Source organism: Gymnoscopelus braueri (assembly GCF_963280865.1).
Source record: "Gymnoscopelus braueri genome assembly, chromosome: 21".
NCBI classification, from domain to species: domain Eukaryota; kingdom Metazoa; phylum Chordata; class Actinopteri; order Myctophiformes; family Myctophidae; genus Gymnoscopelus; species Gymnoscopelus braueri.
The window spans coordinates 38,049,542-38,077,292 of record NC_137623.1 but is presented as its reverse complement, the minus strand read 5'-3'; the positions used below and the strand labels follow the sequence as shown (position 1 = coordinate 38,077,292).

Genomic DNA, 27,751 nt, shown 5'->3' with positions numbered 1-27,751 from the left:
ATGGATCCCTTGTTCATTCTTTCGCCCACATGGTCATTACTCATTAATGTGATCTAATTATAGACAAAAGACCCAAACATCAATAAATCCATTTTAATAGAATGTACAACCAGAAAAAGGAAGGAAAAAAGGACGAGTTAATTAAAAAACAGATAACCACTCATAAGTTATTGCCAGTTTTTTTTCTATAATACTGACAATGTACCAATACTATCCAACTGTTTTTTTTTTATCAACCCAGTGACAGTTTGCATTGTATCCCTTCCTTTTGCATAAAGTTGCAATAATTCATGTAGGCCTCGATCCAGAGTGTAGATAAACATATGCAACAAGGAATACCCATTCGTATTGAGTGCTATGCTGCACTTTAAACCTGTCATAATTTTTGCAAGTCAAATGCTAATGTTAAATCACAAGGAACCAGTTCTCCACAATACTGGGGCCTTATTTATGTGGCCTTTTCCTAAATGGCATTGAGGTCATAAAAAAACATCCGGCAACCTTCTGATTGCCAGATGGCCTCTAGGTCAGTGGTTCTCAAACATTAATATGTATCATCCTCATAAGAGATATTTAGTGTAAAAATGTTTTGTAAATAATTTAACATTTTGTCCAATCTGTATGGTAGAGTATGTTACTAGAGCATACATTTTGGGTTGCATTTGGTCTCCCTTCCCTTCTATTGAGAAATTTAGATCCTGTGTCTAGGTTTGACTCGACATTTGGCTCTAGACACGTGAGCTTGTAGATCGGCTATTAGCTCAGTGGTAAAAAAAAAAAAAAAAGCACATTGTACAGGAGACCTGGGTTCAACAGGAAAGTTACAATTTTGCTGGGAACCCCCTCAAGGTCCCTGTACCCCACTTTGAGAACCACTGGCCTAGATGTTTGTGTTGGAGAAACAGTTTAACAGGTGGAGAGGGTACAGAAAGATCCAAATGCAAACAGCTGCACAATTACACAGTATTTATAATTGTGGTCAATAGCAGTGCAGGAGTTTTTTTTCTCTCTTTAAAACTGTGGGCATGGAATTGTAGGCCAATTTGTTTCCAGATGTATTTTTTCTTGTGCATAGTTTGCAATATTTGAGCTGATGAGTTGCATGTGTCAATCAACTCTGAATCAAGGCCACAGACAATAGAACGTTTGGTAGAAACAAAGCAGCATATTTCACCTTGGTAGAATATTTAGCATAGAATCCAGGCACAACCAAACATGGGACCATCTATTTCTAACCATTGGCATAATCTCATGTATACGCCCGAGAAGGCAGTGACAGGCTGGAACAGAGAACTTGCAGGGGCCCTAACCACTAAGGACCATAGAAGACCAGCTCCTTAATGATTTATTACATTTCAATTGGAATACGTCGCCTCCACCATATAATATGGTATATGACAGCAATCCCCCAACCTGTGAGTATGCATAGATGCATCTAGTATGGTATACGCATACTAGCTTCACTGTGATACTGATAAATAGGAACTTCAAAGTATACAATGTAAGTTCCATCCAAGCTGGAACACAATCGATTTGATTAATTAAAACTAACGTGCTGAAAATGCACGTGGCCCACCCAGCTGACCTGGGTGGGCTGCGAACACTTTAACGATTTTCAAGTGGGCCCTGCTCCAGAAAAGGTTGGTTCCCAACCTTTTCTGGAGCGGTTCCCACTGGTACAGTATATGAGATAACTCCAATCTCCTTTAGAGCTGTGTGTGTGTGTGTGCTCAAGTGAAACATGTTCTACCAAAGTGAAACATTACCTTCATTTTAAATAGTTTTTAAGGTCAGTTGGTTAAGGCATAAAAGGTTGTTTTTTTTTGTTTTACTACTTCTTAGGACACTTGATACATGAAAATGAGAAAAAGATAAGTACCTTTTACCTTTGCAAAAGTATGTAGTGCATTCGGTTTCTTCGCAAATGTCTTCTATCTTTGAAGGCGTACGTCGTTTTTCAGCCTTCATTGACCACAGCGAATGAATGAATGGATGGATGGATGACAAATGGCCAAAGTGCATAATGCATGACATTGTGTGATAGTGTTGTGGTCCGTAAAATTTTAGTCTTGTGGGTTATATGCATATTAGTGTTGGATACAGAAATCTTTTAGTTAGTTAAAAGGCCTCTGTTTTTTTTGTCATTCATAAATAACAAGTCTTTTTGAGGAGACACTGGGTTAAAGTAACAAGGACTCCCCTTATAAAGTTGACAAGGCATCAAATAAAAACGAGACACTGGCTTGGCAACTGTACATAGTTAAGTGGATGTGCGGGTCGCTGAGTTGTCCTTTTAAAGTAGAATACCACCACCTTTAGGCACTTCCTTGCTGTCGGGCAGAAACCTCTTATCTCCAGATGAGGTTTCCACCCAACAGAGACCAAATGTGATTTATTTTCTTGTTGCTGATCTGCAAGCTCACAACGTGTCGCAATAGGACACGTTGTGAGCTTGTAGATCTGTTATTTTTGCATAACACCGAGGTAAATTTAAGTTTAAAATAACTTAATGAGACTTAAAAGGAGCACTTCACCTATTTTCAACCATAATCTTAATATAATTGATCCTTACTAATAGGTAAATTAAACACTTGGTGGTTTTCGTAACAGCAGCCCAATCGTATGAGGTCCAGAACTGTCAAGCTGCCTATATTAATTATTTGACGATAAAACCCTTAAATCCAGAAAATCGATTATGTCTTCCCATCCATTACTACCTACTTCAAGACAAGCCTTTATCTTGTCTTTCACTGAAAAGGGATGGTTGTAAGCCTAATGTATATTAACTAAACTGTCTTTGAGCTCTGTCAACTAATGTAATGCAATGTGTGAGATATTAACGTAATGGCGTTGTACTAAAGTGTCAATATGGAACGTTGTAAGGTCTTGATGTAGCAAATTGTCAAGAGGGATTTTTTTTCCTTTGACTAGCATTTCTTATTTAAACACAATGCCCTAAGGGAAAAGGTCTGTAAAAGAAACCTGCTATTGCATGTTTTGTGATGGCCGTTTTGCTTGGGATGGTGCTGGATGCCACAGTGTGGCAAAAAAAGAAATGCAGTCCCAAGCACAAATTGTTGAAGGTCAGTTGAAATGCCTAAACTGGGTGGTATTCCCCTTTAAGAACAAAGCCATGCAATGCCCTCATCACGCTGACCCAGTAGGTTCAGCAGCAGTGACCCCGCTCAAAGGTCATAATGATAGCTGCATTAGCCAACTGGCTTTTCATTGGCTTAAATAATAAAGATCTGAGCGATGACACAACCAGCACTGCTACATGCGGGCAACACCAGAGAGAAGGAAATAATTGACATGAGAATGTCGGTAGGAAAGTGCCAAATGATTCCATTCAAATTATGAAATAGCAGTCACTGGCATCAAGTGGGGCTGAGAACTAAAGTATTCCCAAACCGTCTTTCCCCCAGGACCTGGTAACAAAGCTCAACATGTCTAACTGACAGATTCATCTAGTGTACAAAACAAAGAGCCCTGTGCGACCACCACGTGTGCATGGCGTTGTGGTTTTGAAAGGTGTGAGTTTGTCGGGCTTTTCAATAAAACGCAGATTTAGTGTCTTCTAGTACTTCCGTTATATTTTAGGTCTCCACCCGTTTATGAACTGCATGAGTTTCTTCACTTGCAGTTTGCTTAGCTTAAAGTCCTCGGACAGGATCTCCTCGGTGAGCTGCAGGAGGAGATTCCCGTCGATCTTCTCCGAGACGAAGAAAGAGACGATGTCGTCCGGCAGGCCGATGAACCGCAGAGACTTGGACACCTCTTCGATGGAGAGGCCGGTCAGGGTGGTCGGCGGCTGCCACGTGGCCGTGGGCGAAACGGACAGGTAGTTGGGAGAGTAAGAGATGGAATAGATGTTTTTGGTGCCCTGCTCGTGTTGGCTGAGCGGCCGCTTCAGAGTTCCTCGCTCTTTGTCGCGAGCCACGACGGACAGAAAGTCTGTGTTCACCACGTTCGATTTTGGTGTTCTTGGCGGCAACGCCGGCAAGATGGGGCACGAGACGCTCTGTTTAGCATTCAGTTCGTCTATCGGCCTTTCTCTGTATACGTCTGAAGTGTAACTCGAAGACTTGGCGCAAAACTGATTCGAAGAAGCTCTCTGAAATCGGAAGTCAACTCCTCCGCACGTGTGCTCTCTTCCGTCAAAGTCGAAGAGGCTGGACGTACAGGCCTTCGGGGTGCTGGGCGATCGCTTTCGCGGGTAGCTGTAGTAACTTCGACAGTTTATCGGTTGAAACTCCTCCGCGCCTTGGGACTCCCCTCCGCTGAAGTTATTGGGCCAGGACAAGCGGGAGGACATCCCGTCCAATAATGGCAGGCCTCCAGGGGACATTCTGTCCAATGGCAGGCTTCCAGGAGACATTCTGTCCAATGGCAGGCTTCCAGGAGACATTCCGTCCAATGGCAGGCTCCCGGGGGACAAGCTAGCATTGGCCTCGTCGGCGCTGGCCTTACTACTCCAGCTGCAGGGGTAGCACACACGACTCGGCTCCTCTGGTTCAGGAACTTCCGTCTCACAGCCTCCACTAACATGTAGAAAAACACATTTTAAAAACGTTACTGGAAAATATCAAGCATGACCACAATTTGTACTAGATAGAACTTGACATTATCGTGCTATATAAGCGTTAATGCTGGCCCTGTCTAATAGCTAATAATGGCCATAACCACATGAACCTGTGATAATGAATGTCATAATAGGCGAACATTCACCAAACATAGGCAAACAGTATAAACAATTTAGCAGATCTGCTATTTTCAGTGAAGAGACTCATTTTGCGTAGAGGGAAAAAAACATTGAAACTATTACTTTTCAGGATTCATATTCAAAGATAGAAGTAGCAGATCTACAAGATCGAGCCTGCGGATCTGCTACTTTTGATGCTTTGTTTGACGCTGTAGTATGATCAAGTAGGGCATTAATTTACGAAAAAACAAAGTTATAATATGGAGATAAGAGGTTTCTGCCCGACAGCAACGATATATAGTGGTTCAACATGTCCCAACGGTTTCAGGTTAAGCGATTAGCCTTGTTACGAACGGACATGCTGTGAGTGACCAATTAATTCAAAGCCTTTTTTTGTTCAATTCCCAACACTTTTCATGATAATAAAATAAAAAAAGCTTTGGATCAATTTTCCATGTTTCCTAATACTCTCTTGTCCTTACATGTTGTGGAGCCCTGAGGAATAATAAGAAAGCGTGGGACTGGGAGAGCGGGTCTCCTGCTGCCGCGCCTTGGAAATGACCGGCACCGTGGGCATCTGTTTGGAACTTCTAGGCGGTATGGGTGGGGCGTTCAACAGGCGGCATTCTTCCCTCACCTGGAAAGAAAACATATTAGCATTTTTAAAGAAGCACATCACCTATTGATCCTCACCGATGCGAATTTTTAAATGGCACTCTAGCTCACTCTAGAAGTTTTTTGTATCAGAATTAACCAATCAATTCCGATGAAGGCCAGCAGGCCGAAACGTCAAATAAAAAAAGAACTTCATATGGAGCCAGAGTGTGCAGCACTTTTTTCTTCTTTTTAAAGTTAGTTTCCAGCCATTGCTGTGGGTTACCTTTTCTACTACATTATAAAATGGCACCATTTCTGTCTCAAAGGTGGGCTGTGGACAGTTCAGAAACCTGCCTACTGACGGCATCATTCAAACAAGATTTCAAACTTAATTGTGTTTATTGATGCAAGAACAATGGCTTCTGTTTCAGCGTGCCAACTCTCTCCAGGAAGAGAAAGGATTTAGTTCCCATTAAGCTTGGAAACCCCATTGATGAGTCACTAATAGGCATGTTTCTGAACTGTCCACGGTTCTCAATGTGAGGTCCCAAATGGACCCTTACAGCAGTGGTTCTCAAACTGGGGTCCTTGGGGGGGTTCCAGGGGGTCCCCAGATAAAGTAGTAAATATAGCATCACAATCATTTTAATCACTTTATCCATTAATATGTTGGCTATTTTTTAAATTGTTCCCTGCATTTTTAGATGGGGGTCCACGGCCACATATATCAATTTGGGGGCCCTTGATTTGAAAAAGGTTTGAGAACCACTGCGGTCTGCAACTCAGAGTGTACAAATGGAACCAAAATTAAAAAAGTTTGAGAACTGCTGTGCTACTTTATTATTCACAATGACCAGTCACTGTTACTTCTGCATTTCAATCCTGCCAGGAAGTTGATTGTATGTACCTGCTCTCGATATCATTATCAATGACAAAATAATAACCAGCGAGACCTGGGACAACCATGTGAATGTAATCAACTATTATGTCAGGATTGAAAAAAACAGTAGTACCGTTTGGTTCCCAAAGACGAGGTTTGGGTACATAGCTGCACCACAAACAAACAGAAAGTTCTCATTCTACTGCTCTGCCACCACAATGTGGAACGCCCTGACACCATCCATTAAAAGGATGTGTAACACTGGTTTCTTACAAAACTGGCCTGAAAAAACATCTACCAGGAGACCACAAGAGGAGGTAAATGTAATTTTCCCATCTTTTTTGTACATATAGTGTTTGTTTTTGTTGAGGACATGTGATTATTGTGTTAATGCTTGTATGCTAAGTTGATGAATTGAATACATAGGACTACAATGAAGTCCCCAGGACCATTAAGACCAGAAACGCATCTGTGTCACTTTAGATTTCTTTGGCTATTCAAAAATAGCAGTTCTACAAGCTCGTAGCGCGACATCATTTTTGCAAATCGTTTGAATATATATATTTTTTTCAAGCAAACATTTGTAACTCAAATCTTTGCTTCGCTTATAGATATATTCACAATTTTTCAAAAATAGCAGATCTACAAGCTTGTATATCTGCTATTTTTGAATAGCCAAAGAAATCTAAAATGACACTTTGCCTGTCTGACTGTACCACTACCACCGCCGTTTACATTTCTGACTAATAAAGTATTCAACCAATCGATCAAGGTGAACGTCTCGGTACTCACAGCTTCAGATTTGGGCGGGACAGGGGGCGGGGACAGAGACATCTCCGCCGGGCTCGTTATCGGACCGAGGGGGGGACACGTGACGGGGTAAGACGACAGGACCGCGGTTGTTGTTGTCGTCGTCGCCCCTCCTAAGCCGGCGTTGTTTCCGCCGCTCCCGCGTACGCCGCCCTCGCTGGAAGACTGCTTTGGGACGCGGCCTCTCAGGTGGTCCAGCCACAGCTCCTCGTACGGGACGTCCGACTGGAGGAGGGGCAGCTGGCTGTCCATCATCTCGGGGAAGAAGTGGTCGGAGTCGCCGGAGTCCGTGGGCAGCGCGCAGTCCGACGGCAGCAGGGCCCAGTCTCCGCACAGTGTCATGCATCCCTGCAAGATAGAGACAGGAGGACTTATTAACCTGCTTTTACTGTTGACCACAATTTAAAAAGGTAAGGTAAGTCAGTGGTTCTCCCCGTCTCTCCAGCTCATTAATAAACAGACTTTTTTTTTCCAGGTGGGTGGCAAATCTTCAGTCAATCAGGAGAAAGTACCCATTTATCAGCTTTATTTTATAGTGTTTCATTTCCAATTTTGTGAGTTCTCTCTCATGATTGGAAATAAATGGCACTGAAAATGCATTTTCTGTTTAATCTGGAGAGCTGGAGGGACGTGGGAGACCCCTGTTACAGAACAAACACTCTATAGCAATGAGTACCATCAGAATATAGAGCTATTTAACACTTATTTAAAACAAATATTACACCTTTAATCGTAATCGAGGAAAATGTTTGAAACAATCGTGATATTGATTTGACGTCATATCGCGCCCCGGCCCTATATACTCTCTCTATAATCGTACCATAAAAAAAAACACATAACCGTGCCTCAGACCTTACCCCTACCTGCAGGTTAACCTCACTGTTGCCGTGCAGGTTGTTGCCGTACACGCACACCGACAGCCGGTGGAAGGACTGCGTGAGCTCGTCGCGGGCGTACGTCAGCGAGCTGGGCACGTGCACGTGGGAGGAGCCGGGACAGCCGCCGTTGTTGTTGCCGCCGCCAACGCCAACGCAGCTGCCGTTGGCGCTGCCGCTCTTCTTGGGGCTCTTGCCGTCGTCGGCCCAGTCCACCCGCACGTCCCGCACCGCCCGCGAGTAGTCGTCGATGTCGAACTGCTCCTGGCAGAAGGTGAACCAGCGGTGCACCATGGTGTCCAGCCACAGCTCGCCCTGCAGCAGGCCCTCGGGGATGATGAACCTGAGTGGGCATAGAAGAGAGGCCCGTCGAAATTATTTCATAATCCACCTGATCGCAGTTATTTTGCATAATGGTCAGACTCAGAATTGTTTTCCATTCAACTGCATAAATTCATCTGTTGAAAAATGTTCATACATTTGCAAACATTTAGGCGTGTCTGAAGCCTGTCCTGGACAGGAGTCTCCAGACATAAAAGAAAAGAAAAGCTGATATAGCTGATCAGCCAATTCCACTATTTTTAAACATTTATGAAAGTATAAAATAATTTAATCTGGCCTATTTTGGCCATAGTACACCCTAACCCTATTTATTTAGATTTTTGGCACTGGTCATCGTCAGTCGTAATCTTCCAATGTTCAATGCCAAAAACACAACTACATCATTAACAATGATTATTAATCATTGTTAAATTATTTGTGTGACATCAAGTTGTAACAATCGGCCTTTATAACTGAAAGGATAATCACTACCAAAAAGGAAAAACTACGAGATCGGTGGGTGTTTTAACTGATAAGATTTTTTATATAGAAGCCTAGTGAAGAATTGACAGAACAGACGGTATTTAAGTCAAATAATAACACTTCAAATTTACTTCTTTCCCTGTCTCTCTCCCTGATAAATGAAATAAACAAACAAACAAATAAATCAAAAACAAACAATCACTTTAACTGCCCCTCCCACCCAAACCAATCCCACTGTCCCTTGTAACCCAGCGGGTCACAATGCGAGATACAAACAATAAACAAAACACACAGCGTTTAAGAGTCTGTCATGCACGCACGCTGCTTAAATAAATAAATAGACCCGCGACCGTCCTCTTCGGATCGTGCTCCCACGAACGTAAACAGTTCCTTAATCCACTCAAAAGAAAAGTCTCTTCCGCGCGCAGCGGCCCAAATAATAGCTAGATACGGGGTACCCCTCTAATTTGTAATCCAAAGAAAAGGTTGCTCGGTTCGGTCTCACCGGCTTCGGCTGTCGGCTCCAATCCCGACCGGCGTCTCGGCCACACCACCACGGCGCTCGGATCCCACGGCCCGACAGAAACGGCAGGTTCCTCTCTCCGCTGGGTTCGAAAGTCTGTTAACCTTGGCTGCAGCTTAATGTCACGTTTAAACTATCAAAACGGTATAAACTGGCGCTTCAAAGTCTCTGCTTTCCTCCTCCGTTCAACCTGGCACAAACGGTTTGGTTCAACCCCCCTGTTGTGTACCACACCCTCTATTAGTAACCTCGGGTGGCACTAATGATTCCATTATCCCCCCAATCAGACCCATTACAGCTCACGTGAATAGGACAAGTTCATATTTTCTCATGGCTTCAAACATGTTACATACAGTATATTTTACAAATATAATAACATGCACAGGTCGAGTGGAATACTAATAATAATAATGTGCAATAGTCACAAAGTAAAATGTAATGATGGCGACAGCCCTACCTGGGCATGGCGGCGTGGAAGGGGAAGTGGACGGGGATGATCTTGTTGCTGCGCAGGACGCAGCACACCACCACCGTCTTGGTCTGAACGTTGACAAACTTGTAGCGGTGGCCCTCGCGGATGAGGTGCAGGTCGTGCTGGTTGCGCGGCGGGCTGCCGGGCACCGTGACGTTGACCGGCAGCCGGGTCTTCTCCACGATGTTCCGGATGGTGTGCTCGCCCTCCTGCATCTGGAGCTCCAGCGGACTGCACGTGCTGAACCGGCCTGCAGAATTCAGAATCAAGAATCAACTTTATTGTCACATCACACATTATTGTCACAGGTTTACAGTGCTTTGTCTGAGATCCTCAGGCAGCACTTCTAGAGCAGTGGTTCCCAAACTTTTTAGCTCAAGACCCAAAAGAGAAATTAAACGTTTGCCTGGGACCCAAACTAGTGAAAATAGCAGATCTACAAGCGACGCGTTGTGAGCTCCTTTTTTCATTTTTTTATGAAAACATTTTAGAATTGTTTTTAATTGATGATTTTTTTTTGTTTAAACTTTTTTTAATCTTTTGAAATATATATTTTTTTTTTAATGTAGGAAGGAAAAAAGGGCATTTTTTCTCGCGACCCATAAAAATACGTCCACGAGCGAGCCAAACATGGGTCCTGACGCACTGTTTGGGAAACTATTTTCTGTTCTAGAGAGCCGAGATTGAAGGTTGAAGGAGAACTGGCTTTTAGTACCAGAGCTCCAACACTTTGGAATACACTGCCCTTAGAGATCAGGCTTTCTGAATCGGTCCCTTGCTTTAACCCATTTTGGGCGGGAACCGCCATTTGTAACTATACCTTTCAGGACAGGAACCCCTTTTGGGGTTCTTGTTGCTATGTACAGTATATAGCAACATACATTTGTAGTTTTTCAGAAAACTTGGGTCAGGATTTAGAAGGCGTTTTTAGAATGGGCCTCAGGTCTAAATGGGTTAAATCCCTGCTTAAAACGTTCTTTCAGTCTATCGTGTTGATTGTTGAAATGTCTCTTGTTACTTTTGTGTACCCTGCCCCATGTGTAAAGCACTCTGTAACACAATTTTGAAAGGTGCTATAGCCTATAAATAAAGTTTTATCATTATTACTACAGGAGTGAAACAGTGGGTGAAAGGTAAGACATACAGTGTGAGAGCATAGCAGCAGATAAATACTGTACATGATATGCTATGGACGTTAGTTAAGGCATGGGTTCCTAAACTTTTCAGGCCACGACTCCCCAAAATAATCATATTTAAACTGGGGAGCCCCCACCCTGACAAGCACTTGGAATTGTAGGAGTTGAGGCATTACATTTAGTTTTACTCGGTTCCACGGATAAACGTCGTGAAAATACCTGAACTACAAGCTCACAACGCCTCATGAGCTTGTAGATCGGCTATTTTCACAAATTAAAGTAATAATTGCCAATTTGGTATTGAAAGGGTCTTAAAAGTCCTTAAATTGTCACTTTAGAAATGTTTGTGCAGATGCCCTTTATACACTTATACTGTATGTTGGTTTGTTTACTGTTGAGTGAGAAAACAATGTCGCACATTAAGCTAATCATCTGGGGACCCCCCAAAATAATTTGGAGACCCCCAGTTTGGGAACCAATACTGTACAGCAGTGGTTTTCAACCAGTGGTCCGGGGACCACCAGTGGTCCTTGAGGGAGTTCCAGGGGGTCCCCAGCTAAATGATGGATAGGAACCAAATGGACCCTTATGGGTCTGTAACTCTGAGAGTGTACAAATGGAACCAAATGGACCCGTAATTTTATAATATAAATTGGGGTCCCAGAGATAAAAATGCCATTAAATGGGGGTCCGTAGCCCTAATGCATGTGAAACTGGGAGGTCCTTGAAATTAAAATGGTTGAGAATCACTGCTAGAACCGTAAAAATCGTCTCTTATCGGGCGTCCCTGACATATCTTTTCAAATGGGGGTCCCTGGGCTAATGTGTGTCAATGTGGGGGTCCTTGACGCAAAAAAGGTTGAAAACCACTGCTGTACAGTACTTGATATGCTATGGACGTTAAGTTATGGTGTGAGGGCATAAACAAACCTTTGCACTGGAAGGGGAGGCTGACGCTCTCGTTGGTGCGGTGGTTCATGCAGATCAGGCAGGGCATCTTGCCCCGGCCCAGCTGCTTGCTGATGGAGTTGAGCTTGCCGATCTTCTTGAAGATGGTGTTGAACCTGGACTTCTCCCTGGAGGTCTTGGCGTACAGGATCTCGGCCTGGCCCATCAGCGTGAGCTCGTCGCCGGTGCTGAGCGTGATGTTGTAGACCTCCGTGTCTTCGTTGCACTCCCCCGACGCCATCTGTTAGAAACAGGAACATGTTAACCGACATGAACCCCTGACCCCTAGCTTCTCAAACTTTTTCGTGCCAAGGACCCCCCAGCTGAAAATGTTTTGTGCCAGGGACCCCCCCCAGAAGAGATGATTTGTGTTCAAATAAATTATAATTAAAACATTTTCAAACACTTTCAAGATTTTTCTAAAATGTAAAAAAATAGCAGATGTACAAGCTTGCAGTTGTCAACACTGGTTGTGAATCGTGTGGAAGCCGCTTTAGTGCTTAAACTTACTAAGAACTATGTGCACTATTGCGAATATCTATTTGTTTTATACATTTCTTCAATAGGCTTGAATTTAATTTTAAGTTCTAAGATCAGCAAGTCCCTTTTGAAAAAATAATAATATATATCCACACTCAAGTATATGAACCAATTAAAAAAAACCATATATATCAACAGAGAGCCACCAAAACTGGCAATTTGTGATACTTCACAGCTTTCTTTGAAGAAACAAACAAAAGTATGTATGTACGTAGTGGGGATGATTTGGGGCATTGTTTTTTATTGATGATGGAATACATTATTAGTCAGAAATGTAAACAGCATGTGGTACAGTAAGACATTAAGGCTAAAAGGATAACACAAAAAAGTCCTGGGGACTTGTTTCAATTGTGGTCCTACAGTATGTATTCGATCAACATAGAATAAAGAATTAACACAATAATACATGTCATCAACAAATAAACACTATGTACAATGGAGGAAAAGGAAAAATGGCATTGAATGACACCTCCTTTCGACGGGGAATTTACATTTACCTCCCCTTGTGGCCTCCTGGAAGAGATGTGATTCACATATTTTAATGGATGGTGGCAGAGTAGTAGAATGAGAATTTTCTGTTTGTTCTAAATGTGGGTAGTACCAGATCATGGTCGCTCCCCTCTAGTATAGTGGCTGTGGGTATCACTCACTGTGGAGAAGTAGTTCGACAGGTATGAGGGCATTGAGGGCACTGTCCCTTTGACTATCTGAAATACCAATCCCAGTGGTATTTGCTTAACCCCGTCTTCTACCATGAGCCATCCCAAACTAGCAGAGTGTGTTGAATTAGATGGGTCATGGGCTCAAGGCCTACTGTGACAGTAATATAATGTAAACTGTCACAGTTTCTTATCTCTTTCCTGTCCTTCCTGGCTGACCCGGTCATTTACTATGAAACGTTTTTAAACGTTCCTACTTCCTATTCACTTAGATAGGGTGGCTGTCTCAACAACGTATACACATAAGGACATTTCAGCACAAAGGTGTTTCAGCTATTCAAACCACATGAATATGAGGCAATGGAGACGGGAATCGCCACAGGATTTCTCAACACTCCTTACTTGCTAATTCTTTGGTAATGAGATAGAACCCTCAACAGGATATTACAAAAAAAACAAGTGCACTCTAATCTCTGAGGTTATTCTGAAAGCCTGTAGCAATTAAAATAACATGATACACGCCTACTCAACCCTCTCTGTCTGGTGGAAACCTCATACGTCCAAAACTGTTACTTTTCAGGATTCAAATTCAAAAATAGCAAAAGTAGCAGATCTGCAAGCTAAAAACGCGTCGCGTTTGCGGAACAGCTACTTTTGATGCTTTTGTGTGACGGTGTAGTATGATCAAGTAGGGGGTTAATTTACAAAAAAACACAAAAAGTTAAAATATGGAGATTATAGGCTTCTGGCCGACAGCAACGATATCTAATGCTCAACAGATGCCTAATAGAGCTGTTTGTAATTCATTGTTCATGGAACTAGCCTCATGTTGCTTCCACATACGGTACTCTGCTGTTGCAAGAGCGCTCGGTGCCACAGGGAAGCTAATGCAACACTGACAGTGTTGCATTAGTACTGGTAACTAGGTTACCAATAATCACACCTTATCTCTTTATATCAACCTTAATGACCTGCTGTGAGAGATTGAGAATGTACCGTAACACTGAATGTAGGGCTGCAACTAGCAAATGTTTTCTTGGCGATTATTCTATCGTTTACTATTTTGATTCATTGAGTAAGCGAGAAGTGCTTTTAGGTAATAAAAAAAAAAGATTAACCCATTGGTTCTCAAAGTGGGGGTCCTTGGGGGGGTTTTAACATAAATCATCTCATGGGGGTCCTTGGCACAAAACATTTTCAGATGGGGGTCCACGGCCAAATACATATCAATGTAGGGGGTCCTTGTCACAAAAACGTTTGAGAACCACTATTCTAAGCGATTATTCTAGATTATTCTAGTTCACTTCTTCAATTAATTGCGTAATCGAGTGCTTTTATATTAATTAAGAAAAAAAAGATTAATATAACAAAGAATCGATTAACCACTTGAACCCCAGAATCCCTAGCCAAATTGTTTTGCGAAGAGAGAGCGGACCAATTACAGTTGCAACTCAGGTCTGACTTACCAAGTCTGGAGGGTTTAAGAGTGGTTAACGCGTATTTTTTTTACTTTCGTTCCACAACTGAACAAAAATTGTGAAAATAGCTCGAACCTCTAGTTTTATTGATTAGTTCAATTAACCGTTGTCACCCTAATTGAACGTTATTTCTTCCATGACGTACACCCTTTATGACACGATGAGAAACGTACCTTAAAGGAGGAGTTCACCCAAAAAATGACTTATTTCCTATCAATTGCACACCCTATGAAGCCTTTAATCCATGGATTATTTTTTGTTTTTGTCGCATTCCTAAGCCAATAATTTGATTCCCGTCTCCTACCGGCTAATGTATCCGGTAGGAGACACAAAGTAGATTATTTGTGTCTCCTACCGGAAATACACACGGTCATCAAATTATTGGCTTAGGAATGCCACAAAAACAAAAATAAATCCATGAAATCAAGGCTTCATGGGGTGTGCAATTGATAGAAAATAAGTAATTTTTTGGGTGAACTCCTCCTTTAACATTGAAGGTTATTTCCTCCATGACGTACACCCTTTATGACACGATGAGAAACATACCTTAACATTGAAGGTTATTTCCTCCATGACGTACACCCTTTCGGGGAAGGCTTTGGCCACCTCCTCCACGCTGTTGAAGTACTGCACCGGTTCCTTCACGTCCCGGTCCTGCTCCAGCAGCTTAAACTGACCTGCAGGAGAGGAGAAGGACACACATTCGTCAATGTAGTGAGAGAGGCCTAGGCCAGTGCTTTGTTGTGCCATGGACCTTGAAAATTATGTATATTTATTTGGCCGCGGACCCCTATCTGAAAACGTTTTGTGCCAGGGACCCCCAGAAGAGGAGATTTGTTAAAAAATCAAAAATAGTAGATGTACAAGCTCGCAGCACGAGCACGAAGTTACGCGCTGTGAGCTTGTACATCTGCTATTTTTGAATAGCCAATGTGTAAAATATGGATAAAGTTGTTCAAATGATTGTGATGCTGTATTGAAACATTTTGCTGGGGACCCTCTGGAACCTCAATTATTTGACGATAATCACAATTTATTTTCCAAGATCCTTTCCATTCATCTGTATAAAAACAGCTGGATGAAATTAACAGAAATATCATATTTCATATGTTGTTGCCTGTGCTATTTTAAACCACTTCCAACCTGTTTGTCCCCATTTTGGGCATTTAGGGCAGAAACTTTCAAAAATGTTGAAAGGCTTTCATGCATTTCCATGAATGCATTTCAAATAGCCTACAAACTCACAACAGCTTATGAAAATGTATATTCATGACCTGTTTTTGGCCATAGCACATTACTTATTATGAATACTGGTACCCGTCATTGTCAGTCATCATTTCTTTGTATATTTCAGTAATAGCTTTGCATATTTAGGTTATTTGTCACGTCTGCCACTGTGCATGTTTTGTTTACACAGCCAAAAAGGCAAATCTAATGTTCAATGCCAAAAACCCAATTAAAATCATTATTCGCAATTATTTGTATGATTAATCGTCAACTAAAATGTTGGTTTTAGTCTTTGTGCCTGAGAGCAAACATAAAACAGAATGTCTGAATGTTATCACAGTGCTTTACAAAGTGCTTGAGTAAAGACTTAGCAGTGGAGAATCTGGAGAATGTTGGAACACACAAAGCAATAAGTTGTTCTAGAGAAACGGCATTATTTAATGACAAGTCAGTTACATTACAGAACACTATGGGACAATACAGTTACATACAGAACACTATGGGACAATATACAGTTGGACGTTGTCATGAAGACATGCTTAATTCTCATGACCTTAGTGTTTAGAATAACAGGCGTACGTATGCTGACATAGCATTTGTGGAATCATGCGGGACACGCATCATCATTTTAAAAACGTAAACCCCATATGGTTGAGCGGAGTCCCTCAGGACTCTATACTAGTGTGTTTTCTGTTATTGTGGGGAAAGCTTTCGCTGAAAATAGCCAATCGACAAGCTCACAACGCGTTTTGCCGTGATATGGGTAAATCTGGCTCTGAACTGGATCACTGACTGTTTAAACATTTCAGAGCTGGAGAACAGACATACTGTAGCCTTTACAGGACTTAACAGCAGTAGTTCTCAAACTTTTTCATGCCAAGGACCCCCAAAATTCATGTGGATTTGGCCACGGACCCCCAACTGAAAAGGTTTTGTGCCTGAGACCCCCAGAAGAGAAGATTTGTTTCAAAAAAGTAAAAAAAAAATGCAGATGTACAAGCTCGTAAATCTGCTATATTTTGAATAGCCCAACATATAAATGGATTAAGTGGTTAAAATGATTGTGATGCTATATTAATTATTTTAGCTGGAGACCCCCTGGAATTTGGGGAGTCCTTGACATGACAAAGCTTGAGAACCACTGCTCTATACATGTTTTAACGGATCCCAGGCGGGCATTGACATAACGGAGATTTCGGTCGATTTAAAACAGGCTTTCCCGCCGCAGCGGAGATTTCGGTCGATTTAAAACAGGCTTTCCCACCGGAGCGGAGGCTCTGAAACATCAGCCTTCTCTACCAAAACAAAAGGCCACATGGCCGAGTACCAATCACCCGGGTAAACACAGTGGCATGGGTTGTTTTGCCACTGCGGCGGCCTCTTTAATCGCCTTATTATTGCAACACACACTGCAGTGGCTCTGCCATTCTCTGCCCCTGTCATGTGTTCCCAGCTAAAACTGGGTGTTTGGTTGCTTTTAAAAGACTCTCCATTAAAAAGTCTATTATTGTCGCTGCTGGTGTGTGTCAGGTGGCGTGTTGGGTAATGGGTATGTCCAAAATGTTACCTTTCAGGAAATGGAAAAAAAGAACATGTACTCCAGTGGATTCAGTGTAGTTATTATTTAGTCACAAGCTGTTGTTAATACTTAATACAGACACACACCACTTTTGACTTGAAACTTGCAGAAACAGCTGACCTACTGTACAGCTCACAATGACGCGGTGTGAGCGGCTATTCTCGTGCGACACTTTTGTACGACAAAATAGGGCATTAAATTATGAAGGAAAAAAGTTTTAAAATGGAGATACAAGGTTGGGAGTGTATGAAACCAGACTCGGATGGCATCCCTCTGTGAAACACACATTTCGCACTATGTCACAGTGATAATCAACTGGCGGCCCGCAGGCCAAATTCGGCCCCTGAGGAGTCTTCTTGTGGCCCTGGAATATATTCTACATACCAAAAATAAATAAATACATAAAACAATGGTTGTACAGGATGACCATTTTGAATGTTTTTCATAACCGTTAATCGAAACCCGTGTTGCCTGCTGTCCATTGTTATGTGCTATAGGACCATAATGGACATATTTTGTCCATTATGGTGACTTCATACTGAACTAACGGATTTTGATGTTTGAGAGGATAATATCTGTGCCTGACCTTTTATAGTGCACAGGTTTTGATTTTGAATTTGAGAAAATAGGAAGTAAGTATTTCAATGTAGACCACATTGAAAGGTCACACATGGGCAACATATGGCCTAAGGCCAGAACCGGCCTGTAGACCACCTCAATCCGGCCTGCAACGTCCTCATAGGAAGACAAAAAAATCGAACTAATAAAAGGCAGTGTTATGTTCGAGGCAAATGGATTGAACGTTTCGAATTAATGGTAATTAATGGTCAACACATTTAAGTTCCTTCCCTTGTACTAGTAGGCTGACATCCAAGTAGGAAAAACAGGTGAACTTAAGAAAGATCCAAGGCACTCCACCCTGTTGAGTTTTAAAAAGCCTTTATTTTATCAGGGCTTTTAGCTTGGCAAAGTAAAAGAAACGCACATGTGACCAACTCAATAGCCTTCATCAGGGTCCATTGGACCCTGATAAAATAAAGGCTTTTTAAAACTCAACTGAGCAGAGTGCCTTTGATCTTTCTTTAAAGGGATACTTCACTTTAGGGCCGGGGAAACATTTAAAAAATATATTAAAAATAAATGAAAAAAGTTATGGAAAATTCATGGCCCCCTCACGCATTAGAGTGTCCTACTAATGTGTGAGGGGGCCTTTATTTTGCCATAACTTTCTTTTTTTTTTATATATATTTTTAATGTTTATTTTATGTGAAAGTGAAGTATCCCTTTAAGTTCACCTGCTTTTCTTACTTGGATGTCAGCCTACTACTACAAGGGAAGGAACTTAAATGTGTTGACCTACCTACAATTGAACCGTCTCCAATGAGCACCTGTTTTCAATTTCTGATCATTACGGACCTACACAGTGCTTCCTCTTTTCTCTATTCATAATGGTAATTAATGTTTATTAATATTAATATTTACCAGTTTATTTGACAGTTTCACAATTATAAAAATTGAATATTTACCATTTGCGTACATACCTCCATCAATGGAATGCATGTACAGTAGGGGTGGGACGATATGGGTACCTCACGATACGATATATATCACGATATTAGGCCCACGATACGATATATATCACGATATTCGACGATGTTCGATATATTGCGATATCACGATATTCGATATATATTGCAAGAAATTTCACCAACGATATATCACGATATCTGAAAATATCGATATATTGCGATATCACGATATATTGCATGAAAATTCACCAACGATATATCACGATAGTCCTTGTATTCAATTCATAAACACATAAAATAGCACTTGTATTCAATTCATAAACACATAAAATAGCACCAAACAGTTCAAAATCATCATTACACAAATACAGAGTAGGAAAAACAACGTATCACAAAAAAAATAATAAAATATATATATATATATATATATATATATATATATATATATATATATATATATATATATATATATATATATATATATATATATATATATATATATATATATATATATATATAATATTTTTTATATATTTTTCGGCAGTATATCGATTATTTATCGCGGGAGAAAGTATCGCGATATATCGTCCCACCCCTAATGTACAGTATGTACTCAAATGGTAAATATTCAATGTTTATAACTGTGAAACTGTCTGCCTTGAGTCCATATTTATAACGTATCGTTGCTGTCGGGCAGAAACCTCTCATCTCCTTATTGTAATTGTATTCGTTTTGTTTCGTAAATTAACGCCCTACGTGATCATACTACAGCGTCACACAAAAGCATCAAAAGCAGCAGATCTACAAGCTGATGGTGGTTATGAGGTGGTATGAGGTTTCCACCCGACAGGGGACAATAATATGCAAAAAAACAAAAAGAAAGAAGCACTATTGTATGCATTTACCGCGCACGCACAGGCTGTCTCCTCTCACAATAAGATCTATGTTTTAGTTCTGCTTGTTTGTGATGTCGCTGCACTGTGTGTCTGACCAACGCACAATGAACAGTGGGGGCAGCTCATTGTCACCTATCCTGCTGTGTGGTGGACCATGGAGAATGACTTGTGTTTTAACCCATTGAGACCGGGAACGCATTCCGTGTCGTTTTAAGATTTCTTTGGCTATTTTTTGAAAAAGTCTTTGAATGTATTGTATATTTTTTAAAGCGAACATTTGTAACTGTCAAATGTCTCAACAATTTTTTTTCTGAAAAACTATTGTTGCTATATCAGTGGTGCTCAAACCTTTTCTTGTCATAACCCCCAAAAATTATGTTTTTGGCCGCCGACTCCCATCAAAATATGTTTTCCAGGGACCCCCCAGAAGCAAAGATTTGAGTTAAAAATGTTGTCTCCAAAAAAATATATGTATTCAAAGATTTGCAGATTTTTCACAAATGTTCAAGATTTTTCAAAAATAGCAGATCTACAAGCTCGTACTGTAGCTTGTAGATCTGCAATTTTTTAATAGCCAAAGTATAAAATAATGGTTATAGCTCATATCTAAAATGACACAGATGCGTTACTTACCGGGTTGAATGGGTTAAGACCCAAGGCCTACACATTGTATAGTATAAATGGGCATTGTTCACTATTCAAAGGCAGTTAGATGTAAAAGTTTTGTCTTCAGTTCTTAACCACTTAAGCCACATTGTATACTTTGTCATACGGCGGTGTTGCGTTGCATTGTGAGCTTGTAGATCGGCTATTTTCAAGTTTTTTTTAAACTTATTTTTGTGTTATCCTTTTAGCATTTATTGTATAACTGTACCTATGTACTTTTTGCAAACTGTTACTGAAGTATTCAATCAGAACACTTCCTGCTTTAAAAACAAATCATATCACCATAGCAATATGAAGGGACAGCACGTCTAAGCACCGGTTCTGCAATACAGATAAGTTATGCATCTCTGAAATAGTTTCCACACAGTTTTAGCCCTCTTACGTTGAATCTAGATGTCACCACGTCATGCATCAGTAGGCGGAGATATCTGATCGTCTGGCCATGCAAGACTAAAACACTGCATTTTTCAACAAAGTCGCTCTGCTGCTGGTTTCAGACCCATTCAATGGACAGACATGGATTAATAAAGCTTAGAAAATCTCACAAATGAAAAACGTTGTCAGTCCTAATCTATGATTTGTGAAACGGCAAGAAAGGAACCCCCCACACTAATGCTCTGTTTCCTAAACAATTAGCATGCCGTCTGTAAAATGATGTTTTGGCATTATAATTCTAAACCTACGTTTGTGCTGTTCTACATCTAGACTTTAACTTTTGCTTTTATGAAATATCCCACATCGTTAGGGTTTCATGGAAGATGCTTCTGAACATGTATTCTAGTGCTAGTCTGACGTCTTCAATAACCTTTCATCTGTAAACATGGAACAAACCGGAAATAGACAATCTACAAGCTCACAGGCTTGTAGAAATGCTATTTTCGGTGCACAAAAAATGCAATAAGTTGGCATGTCTTCTTCTATGGAATCCAAATGACTGAAATCAGTCGTGGCAAAACTGAGAACTTTAATCCATACGACGGATGAGATAAGCGCCACTCGCTCGCTGCACACACACCATGAGTCTCAGGCCAAGGACAGTTTCCCAGGCTAACGGTTCAGTATTCTGACACCGGAGAGTAAATTGGATTAGACTTAGAGGATCGAAATCAGTGAAGGGATGATTTTTTTTACGCAGTAGTTCCCTTCCCATCAGGCTGTGTGTCTCACCTTCATAGTGTACTGGAATCTCTATTTTGGGCCCGATGACGTAGTGGCCTTCTTCCAGACTGTGTGCGGTAATGGTGGTCCATTGACGACAGGAATGCAGCAAGAGGTAGTCGTTGTCTCGGAGCCCTTCGACCATCTCACCTACGAGAATGAAAACAACAACATTCAACTCACTGCCTTTGAATGAGGGCTTTGATGACAGTTCAAAGAGGAGATTGTGTTGCACATCTTGTACCTGGTATTTAGGCCAGGTGCTGGACATCAAGGCAAGAATCAGAAAAAAAGGTTGAAACGTCCGCACACCGGTTTAAAGCTCCCAAACAATTAATGGCGCAACGTTTCGACCTTTTAGGTCTTGTAGGCAGAGCCTTCTATTAGAGAGTTGCGCCAATGAGGGGTCAGAAACAGCGTCGGTCACGTGGTTCATGTAGCTGGAAATAGTGACAAGGAGCCGTAGACTTCGATGCATTCCATGAACTTCCGGTTTAGGGATTTGTCACTATTCGCCAATGCATGTGTATGTAGAAGACCTGGCCCGAAGAAGTGAACGGAGTTGGCGTAACTCTCTAATAGATGGCACTGGGAGTATAGGTTAGTGTGCTTCTTCTGACTCCCAGGTGCTATATATTATCATTAGCCAATGATTTTTGTATGTTCCTCTGTCCGTCAGTAAAATATTTGACTGATGAAGACCTATAAAAGGTCGAAACGTTGCGCCATTGGCATTTTAAAATTGTTTGGGAGCTTTAAGCCGGTGTGCGGACGTTTTAACCTTTTATTTATGACAGATAGGCCTTACAGAGGAGATTTACGGTAAATAACCAATAAATAAAACAAAAGTACGAGTCATGCATATTACTAGGGCAGTGTTTACCAAACAAACAGTGGGTCGGCGAGACCCATTTTCCGTGAGTAAATATCCCTCAAATGTATTTTTATTATTTCAAAAAAGATTTTAAAAATATATTCTAACAATGTTCTAAAGACATTCATAAATAAAAAATTACAATAATTAAGAAAACAGCCAATCTGCAAGCTCACAAGCTTGTAGATTTCACTAGTTTTCATCCTGGGGAGACATCAAAACTTCTCTTTTGGGTCTCAAGCAAAAACGTTTAGGAACCACAGTACTATGGTGTTGAGTGTAGTTTGACGGGGTAATTAATATTAATTAATAGGAATATTTGCCCATAAAAACACAGCTTAACCACTAAGCCCGATTCAGAAATGTTCTACTCGGCACACGGTGTATCAGAGAGTTGGCAGAGATCGTTTTGAATAATTAAGTATGCATGTGTGAAGACTCCTTTTTCATGCATTGTAAACTAAAGGGACCTCGATGGGAAGCAAAATGAGTCCCCACACCCCAATTTAGTTCCCTATATGTTGCCTCCCTAATAATCCTTTTCAACATATCAAATTGTGGAAATGATATGTACTATGAATTGAATGCTAGGACCGCAAGTCCTCAGGACTTTATTGTGTCATCCTTTCAGCCCAAGTGTATGACTGTAGCCGTACTGTTTGCATTTCTGTCTAATAAAGAATTCAATCAATCAATAAAAAGTTTGTGTTATCTGGCAAGGCACCGAGGACTATTTAAATGCAGTTCTTTACATTCTTGAACACCTTAAATTCACCATAAGCCATGATCCTCAGGAAATAAATCAATTTTCGTTCATATACCAAGATGTACCATTATTGTTCTATGCGATGCGATGAATCACTGCCCTCCACACCCTCCTGTCTAGCATCAGGGTCTTGAGCTCTACAGTGTTGTTAGCTAAGCTGTCGCGCCACAGTGCATCTACGTAGGTGGTGCGCTTCTTAAGTTCTGGCCTTACCCGGCTTTGCCCTGGCTTGGCTCGCACAGTGTCAGTTTGCCTGCCACTAGTTCCGGGTGCATGACGCAGTGCCCTGCCGGCCTCATCCTTCTCTCTCTGACCTTGTCTGTGACCCGTGGTAGGCACCCATAGAGGACCACATTTCTGATGTATGGTCCGTCCATGTGACACCTAGTGCCATTCGTAGCATTCTTGCGTAGACTCCATCCTGGGCCCTTACTGCAGGTGCATGAGTTGCATGCACCTGCACCCACTATGGGAGTGACACATAGCAGGCAATACGCCTACGCGCACATACAGTGTGGAATGTGTTTTAATTGTCCTGACGAAGATCCACTAAGGATCAAAAGTTCCTTCTCTTTTTTGTTCCTGAATAAAGAGGTCTAAACCGATAGCTGGGTGTGGGCTGGTGTTCTAACCCTGGTACAGTGGTGTGGTGGTACCGCACGTAACAGTATCCCACTGTGATGCGCACAGGCTGCACCGGACACCGCTATAGTATAATCCACTCATTTCTGTCACCGTTTCCCCTTTCATTGTGCTCCAAATTAGCATTTCATAATCTGCTCATCCTGCTGTGACTAGGTGGTGATGGTTATGCTTTAATGTACATGATATCAAGGGGAGAAGTACAATAACACTCATGTCGGTAGGACAGTAGTTCTGCCAACGAGCACAGGGCTCAGACCATAGTTATACCATAGATGCTACAAGGACAAGCTGAGCCACAACAGACGGGCTGTAACAAAAGCAAAAGCTATCAGGCCTAGCGGAGACATCTTGGCCCCTACAAACTACCAAATATCATGTCATATCATATTATATAATGTAAGTACTATAAGTGATGGTTAAATATAAAGGGTTAGATATAAACACCCATAACAACAATATAGTATAATGTATAATTCTTCCTCAAGACTACTCCACTGTCTGTGCTTATGTTTTATGTTACAATATTTCTTTGTAATGAAGTGCCTTATTGCATATTATAATGTCTGCAATTTTGTGATACCAAAGGACATAAGACATTAATATCTTGTTCTTTTTTGGTTAGGTGTGCAGTTGATAGTGTTTTTGCTGTGTCTATGTACACAGTGTTTTGTCATGATTGTGTGTGGTGAAGTTCTTTGTAACTACTTAAACCCCAGCATCCTCCTTATCGTGGTGAAGACTTCCGCAGAAAATAGCCGATCGACAAGCTCACAACGCGGCGTCCGCCGCGTTGTGAGCTTGTAGATCGGCTATTTTCAGCGAAAGCTTTCCCCACAGTAACAGAAAATCGAAAATACACTGGGTTAAAGCCCTGAGGGGCGACTCCGGTCAACCGTATAGCAGGGCTTAAGTGGTTAAAAATACAAACACTCTGGACCTCATAGCAGGATGTATGCTAGTAGCACCAGTCAATGGATTAGAGCAAACGCGAACGCGTTACGATCCGTAGCAAACAGTGATGTATTAGGAACCCTGGACTATGACTTACGAGTGTGTGAGTGTGTGTGTGTGTGTGTGTGTGTGTGTGTGTGTGTGTGTGTGTGTGTGTGTGTGTGTGTGTGTGTGTGTGTGTGTGTGTGTGTGTGTGTGTGTGTGTGTGTGTGTGTGTGTGTGTGTGTCCTGGCTAGGATCAGTGAACTGATCTTACTGGAAGATCAGAGTCATCAGACCACCACCACATCTTAAAGCAGACCCACTGTGCCGTCTCACAGCTGCAATCACAGAGAGCCTGATGTTTCAGAACCCTTTGTTAAACATTCATTAAAGACAATCTAAAGTGAACCATCTTTCCATCCATGGAGCATCATCATCATCAACCATTAACTTACATGATGATACATAACTTTACTCACTCTGTAAAGTTATTAATGTGTCATCCCACACATTTCCCCCACTCTACTACTAGCCCCCCAGAGCTAACGACCATTAGCCACCGTTATGTGCAGTGGTGTAAAGTACATTTACTCAAGTACAGTACAGTTATAAGTACAGTTTTGAGGTATTTTGAGATGTAGTGGGGTAGAAGTTAAAGTACTGAAAATTGGAAATACTCCAGTAAAGTAAGAGACAAATATTATACCTTTACTATGTAGTTACTTACTATATACTATATAGTTACTATTTGAAAACTTAAGTTACAAGTTACTTTGTAGATTTTGATTATTATCACAAAACATGCATTAACCATAACCACTTCAACCCTATATACATTCTGGCCATTTGAAAATAGCAGATCTACAAGCTCACAATGCCTGGGAACGCATTTTGAGCTTGTAGATCTGCCATTTTCAAAATATTTTTAATACATATTTAACTTGTGAAATGGGACATATTCTGCATAATGAGTATACCTTCTACTTTTGGTACTTTAAAGTACATTTTGATACCAATACTTTTGTACTTTTACTCAAGTACATTTTTGAATTCCAGATATTCACTTAACAGAGTATATCTACATTGCAGTATTTTGATACTCCTACTTAAGTCAAACATGCGAGTATTCTTCCATCACTACTCTACTACTATACTCCATTGGTTCTCAAAGTGGGGTCCGGGGACCCCCAGGGGTACTTGAGGGGGTTCCAGGGGGTCCCCAGCTAAATGATGGACAGGAACCAAATGGACCCTTATGGGTCTGTAACTCTGAGAGTGTACAAATGGAACCCATTTGGTTCCATTTGTACACTCTCAGAGTTAAATTAACATTGGTTTTACAACGTGAATTGGGGTCCCAGAGGTATAAATGCCATTAAATGGGGGTCTATAGCCTAATACATGTCAAACTGGGGGGGTCCTTAAATTACAATGATTGAGAATCACTGCTAGAGCCGTACAAATCTTCTCTTATGGGGGGGTCCCTGGCTTATCTTTTCAAATGGGGGTCCGCGGGCTAATAAGTGTCAATTTGGGGGTCCTTGACATGAAAAAGTTTGAGAACCACTGCTATACTCTACCCCCACCACCACCACCCACCCCCTCCTCCCCCCTCTGTGCTAAGAGCTAACGACCATTAGCCACCGTTATGTGAGCTTTAATCGACCTTACCGTTGTCCAGTTTGACAATCTGAGGCAGCCTGTAGGCGCTGACCAGCTGGTCCAACGGCAGAGACGTCGTGCTCCACGACACATCCTTCAGATTGTTGTACAACATTGTTCCCAGCTCCATATTGCTTATTTTTATTTAGCCTTAGCTTTAGCTAACTTAAAAACAAATTTAAGAATACATACGTATAACGTTTTTATACACACACGCGCGTTTAACAGAAGCTACGCGGTTAAAGCAGAGGGCTGTTATATTTGGCATTGTTTGTCGTGTTATAGGATGGTCGCGGTACGTCGTCGCGTTAATGTCTTTTCATTGAGGTTTGCTCTCCTCCAGTGTCGCCTCCTCAGAGCCTCCATGTTTGTTTTGTCTGGTCTGTGTGTGTGTGTGTGTGTGTGTGTGTGTGTGCGTAGGAGGGGGGGGGAGCAGAGCAGACACCATGTCAACACCATCATCACCAGCACTGTGACTACTTCCTCCTGTTAGGAAATTAAAAGGTGCTGTTCTCTAATCTCTCAAAACAGATTCTGCGAACAGCAACAAAAAAGTGACAAAGGAACCTAATAGGCTCTATGCACAGCAGAAATATTGTGAAGAAATTCACAGGTGTTGCCTATGATACTAATGAAGGCTCTGTTCCATTGTGTCAAACAGAGTCAGAGTGCTGATATTGTGCATGTTGGCTCACTGGAAACCCTCTGCTACACCAGAGGGTCTCGAAGTGTGGTTCAGGGACCCTCATGGTTCCTTGAGGGGGTTCCAAATGACCTCTTACGGGTGTGTAACTCTGAGAGTGTACTCTCCATTTGTACACTCTCAGAGTTATGGTGGTAGTGGAAATTAAAAAGTCTGAGAACCACTGTGCTACTCTATACATTCATTAGAATCATTGGTAACACCTGTGAAGGGAGTGATACTATGGCTGCTGTGCATATATATATATATATATATATATATATATATATATATATATATATATATATATATATATATATATATATATATATATATATATATATATATATATATATGTATGTATGTATGTATGTATGTATATATGTATATATATATATATATATATATATATATGTATATATATATATATATATGTATATACACACACACACACGCGCACACGCACACACGCACACACGCACATACACTCATACATATAATACCTGTAGTATAACCATAGTATAACCCGTGCATTACTATTGCTATATTTCTACTTGGTCTGTGCAATATTACCATATACTGTACATGCCATTGATGCCAATACATTCACTTCCAATATAGTTCACGCTGTTCATATTGCACACAGGTCTGACTCTACAGAATTTTAGCCTAGTGTTATATTAGGTTTTTTAATATATATCTTATTTATG

At 41.2% G+C, this 27,751-nt stretch overlaps 1 protein-coding gene across 2 annotated transcripts; it reads right to left on the bottom strand.

Moving 5' to 3' along the window:
• Nucleotides 1-79: 79 nt before the first annotated feature.
• Nucleotides 80-26,731, bottom strand: garem (GRB2 associated, regulator of MAPK1). 2 transcript variants are annotated; one of them, XM_080418159.1, is made up of 9 exons: nucleotides 26,369-26,731; nucleotides 21,489-21,629; nucleotides 14,971-15,101; nucleotides 11,730-11,988; nucleotides 9,649-9,913; nucleotides 7,847-8,207; nucleotides 6,972-7,337; nucleotides 5,185-5,339; nucleotides 80-4,541 (listed from the first exon to the last, which is right to left on the bottom strand). In XM_080418159.1, the coding sequence occupies exons 1-9, from the start codon at nucleotides 26,487-26,489 to the stop codon at nucleotides 3,590-3,592; spliced, it is 2,751 nt and encodes a 916-aa protein (XP_080274285.1). In that variant the 5' UTR covers nucleotides 26,490-26,731; the 3' UTR covers nucleotides 80-3,589. The 2 variants fall into 2 exon arrangements, with proteins under 2 accessions (XP_080274285.1, XP_080274286.1); XM_080418160.1 differs by having other exon boundaries at nucleotides 7,853-8,207.
• Nucleotides 26,732-27,751: the final 1,020 nt, after the last annotated feature.

What these genes read in the sequence shown, in the direction of transcription:
- garem (XM_080418159.1), bottom strand. Translation starts at nt 26,489, where the DNA reads ATGGAGCTGGGAACAATGTTGTACAACAATCTGAAGGATGTGTCGTGG. An exon ending in AAATAACCTTCAATGTTAAG is followed by an intron (nt 11,989 to 14,970) that starts GTATGTTTCTCA and finishes TGTTTCTAACAG; the next exon opens with ATGGCGTCGGGGGAGTGCAA. An exon ending in TCCCGCCCAAATCTGAAGCT is followed by an intron (nt 5,340 to 6,971) that starts GTGAGTACCGAG and finishes TTTTCTTTCCAG; the next exon opens with GTGAGGGAAGAATGCCGCCT.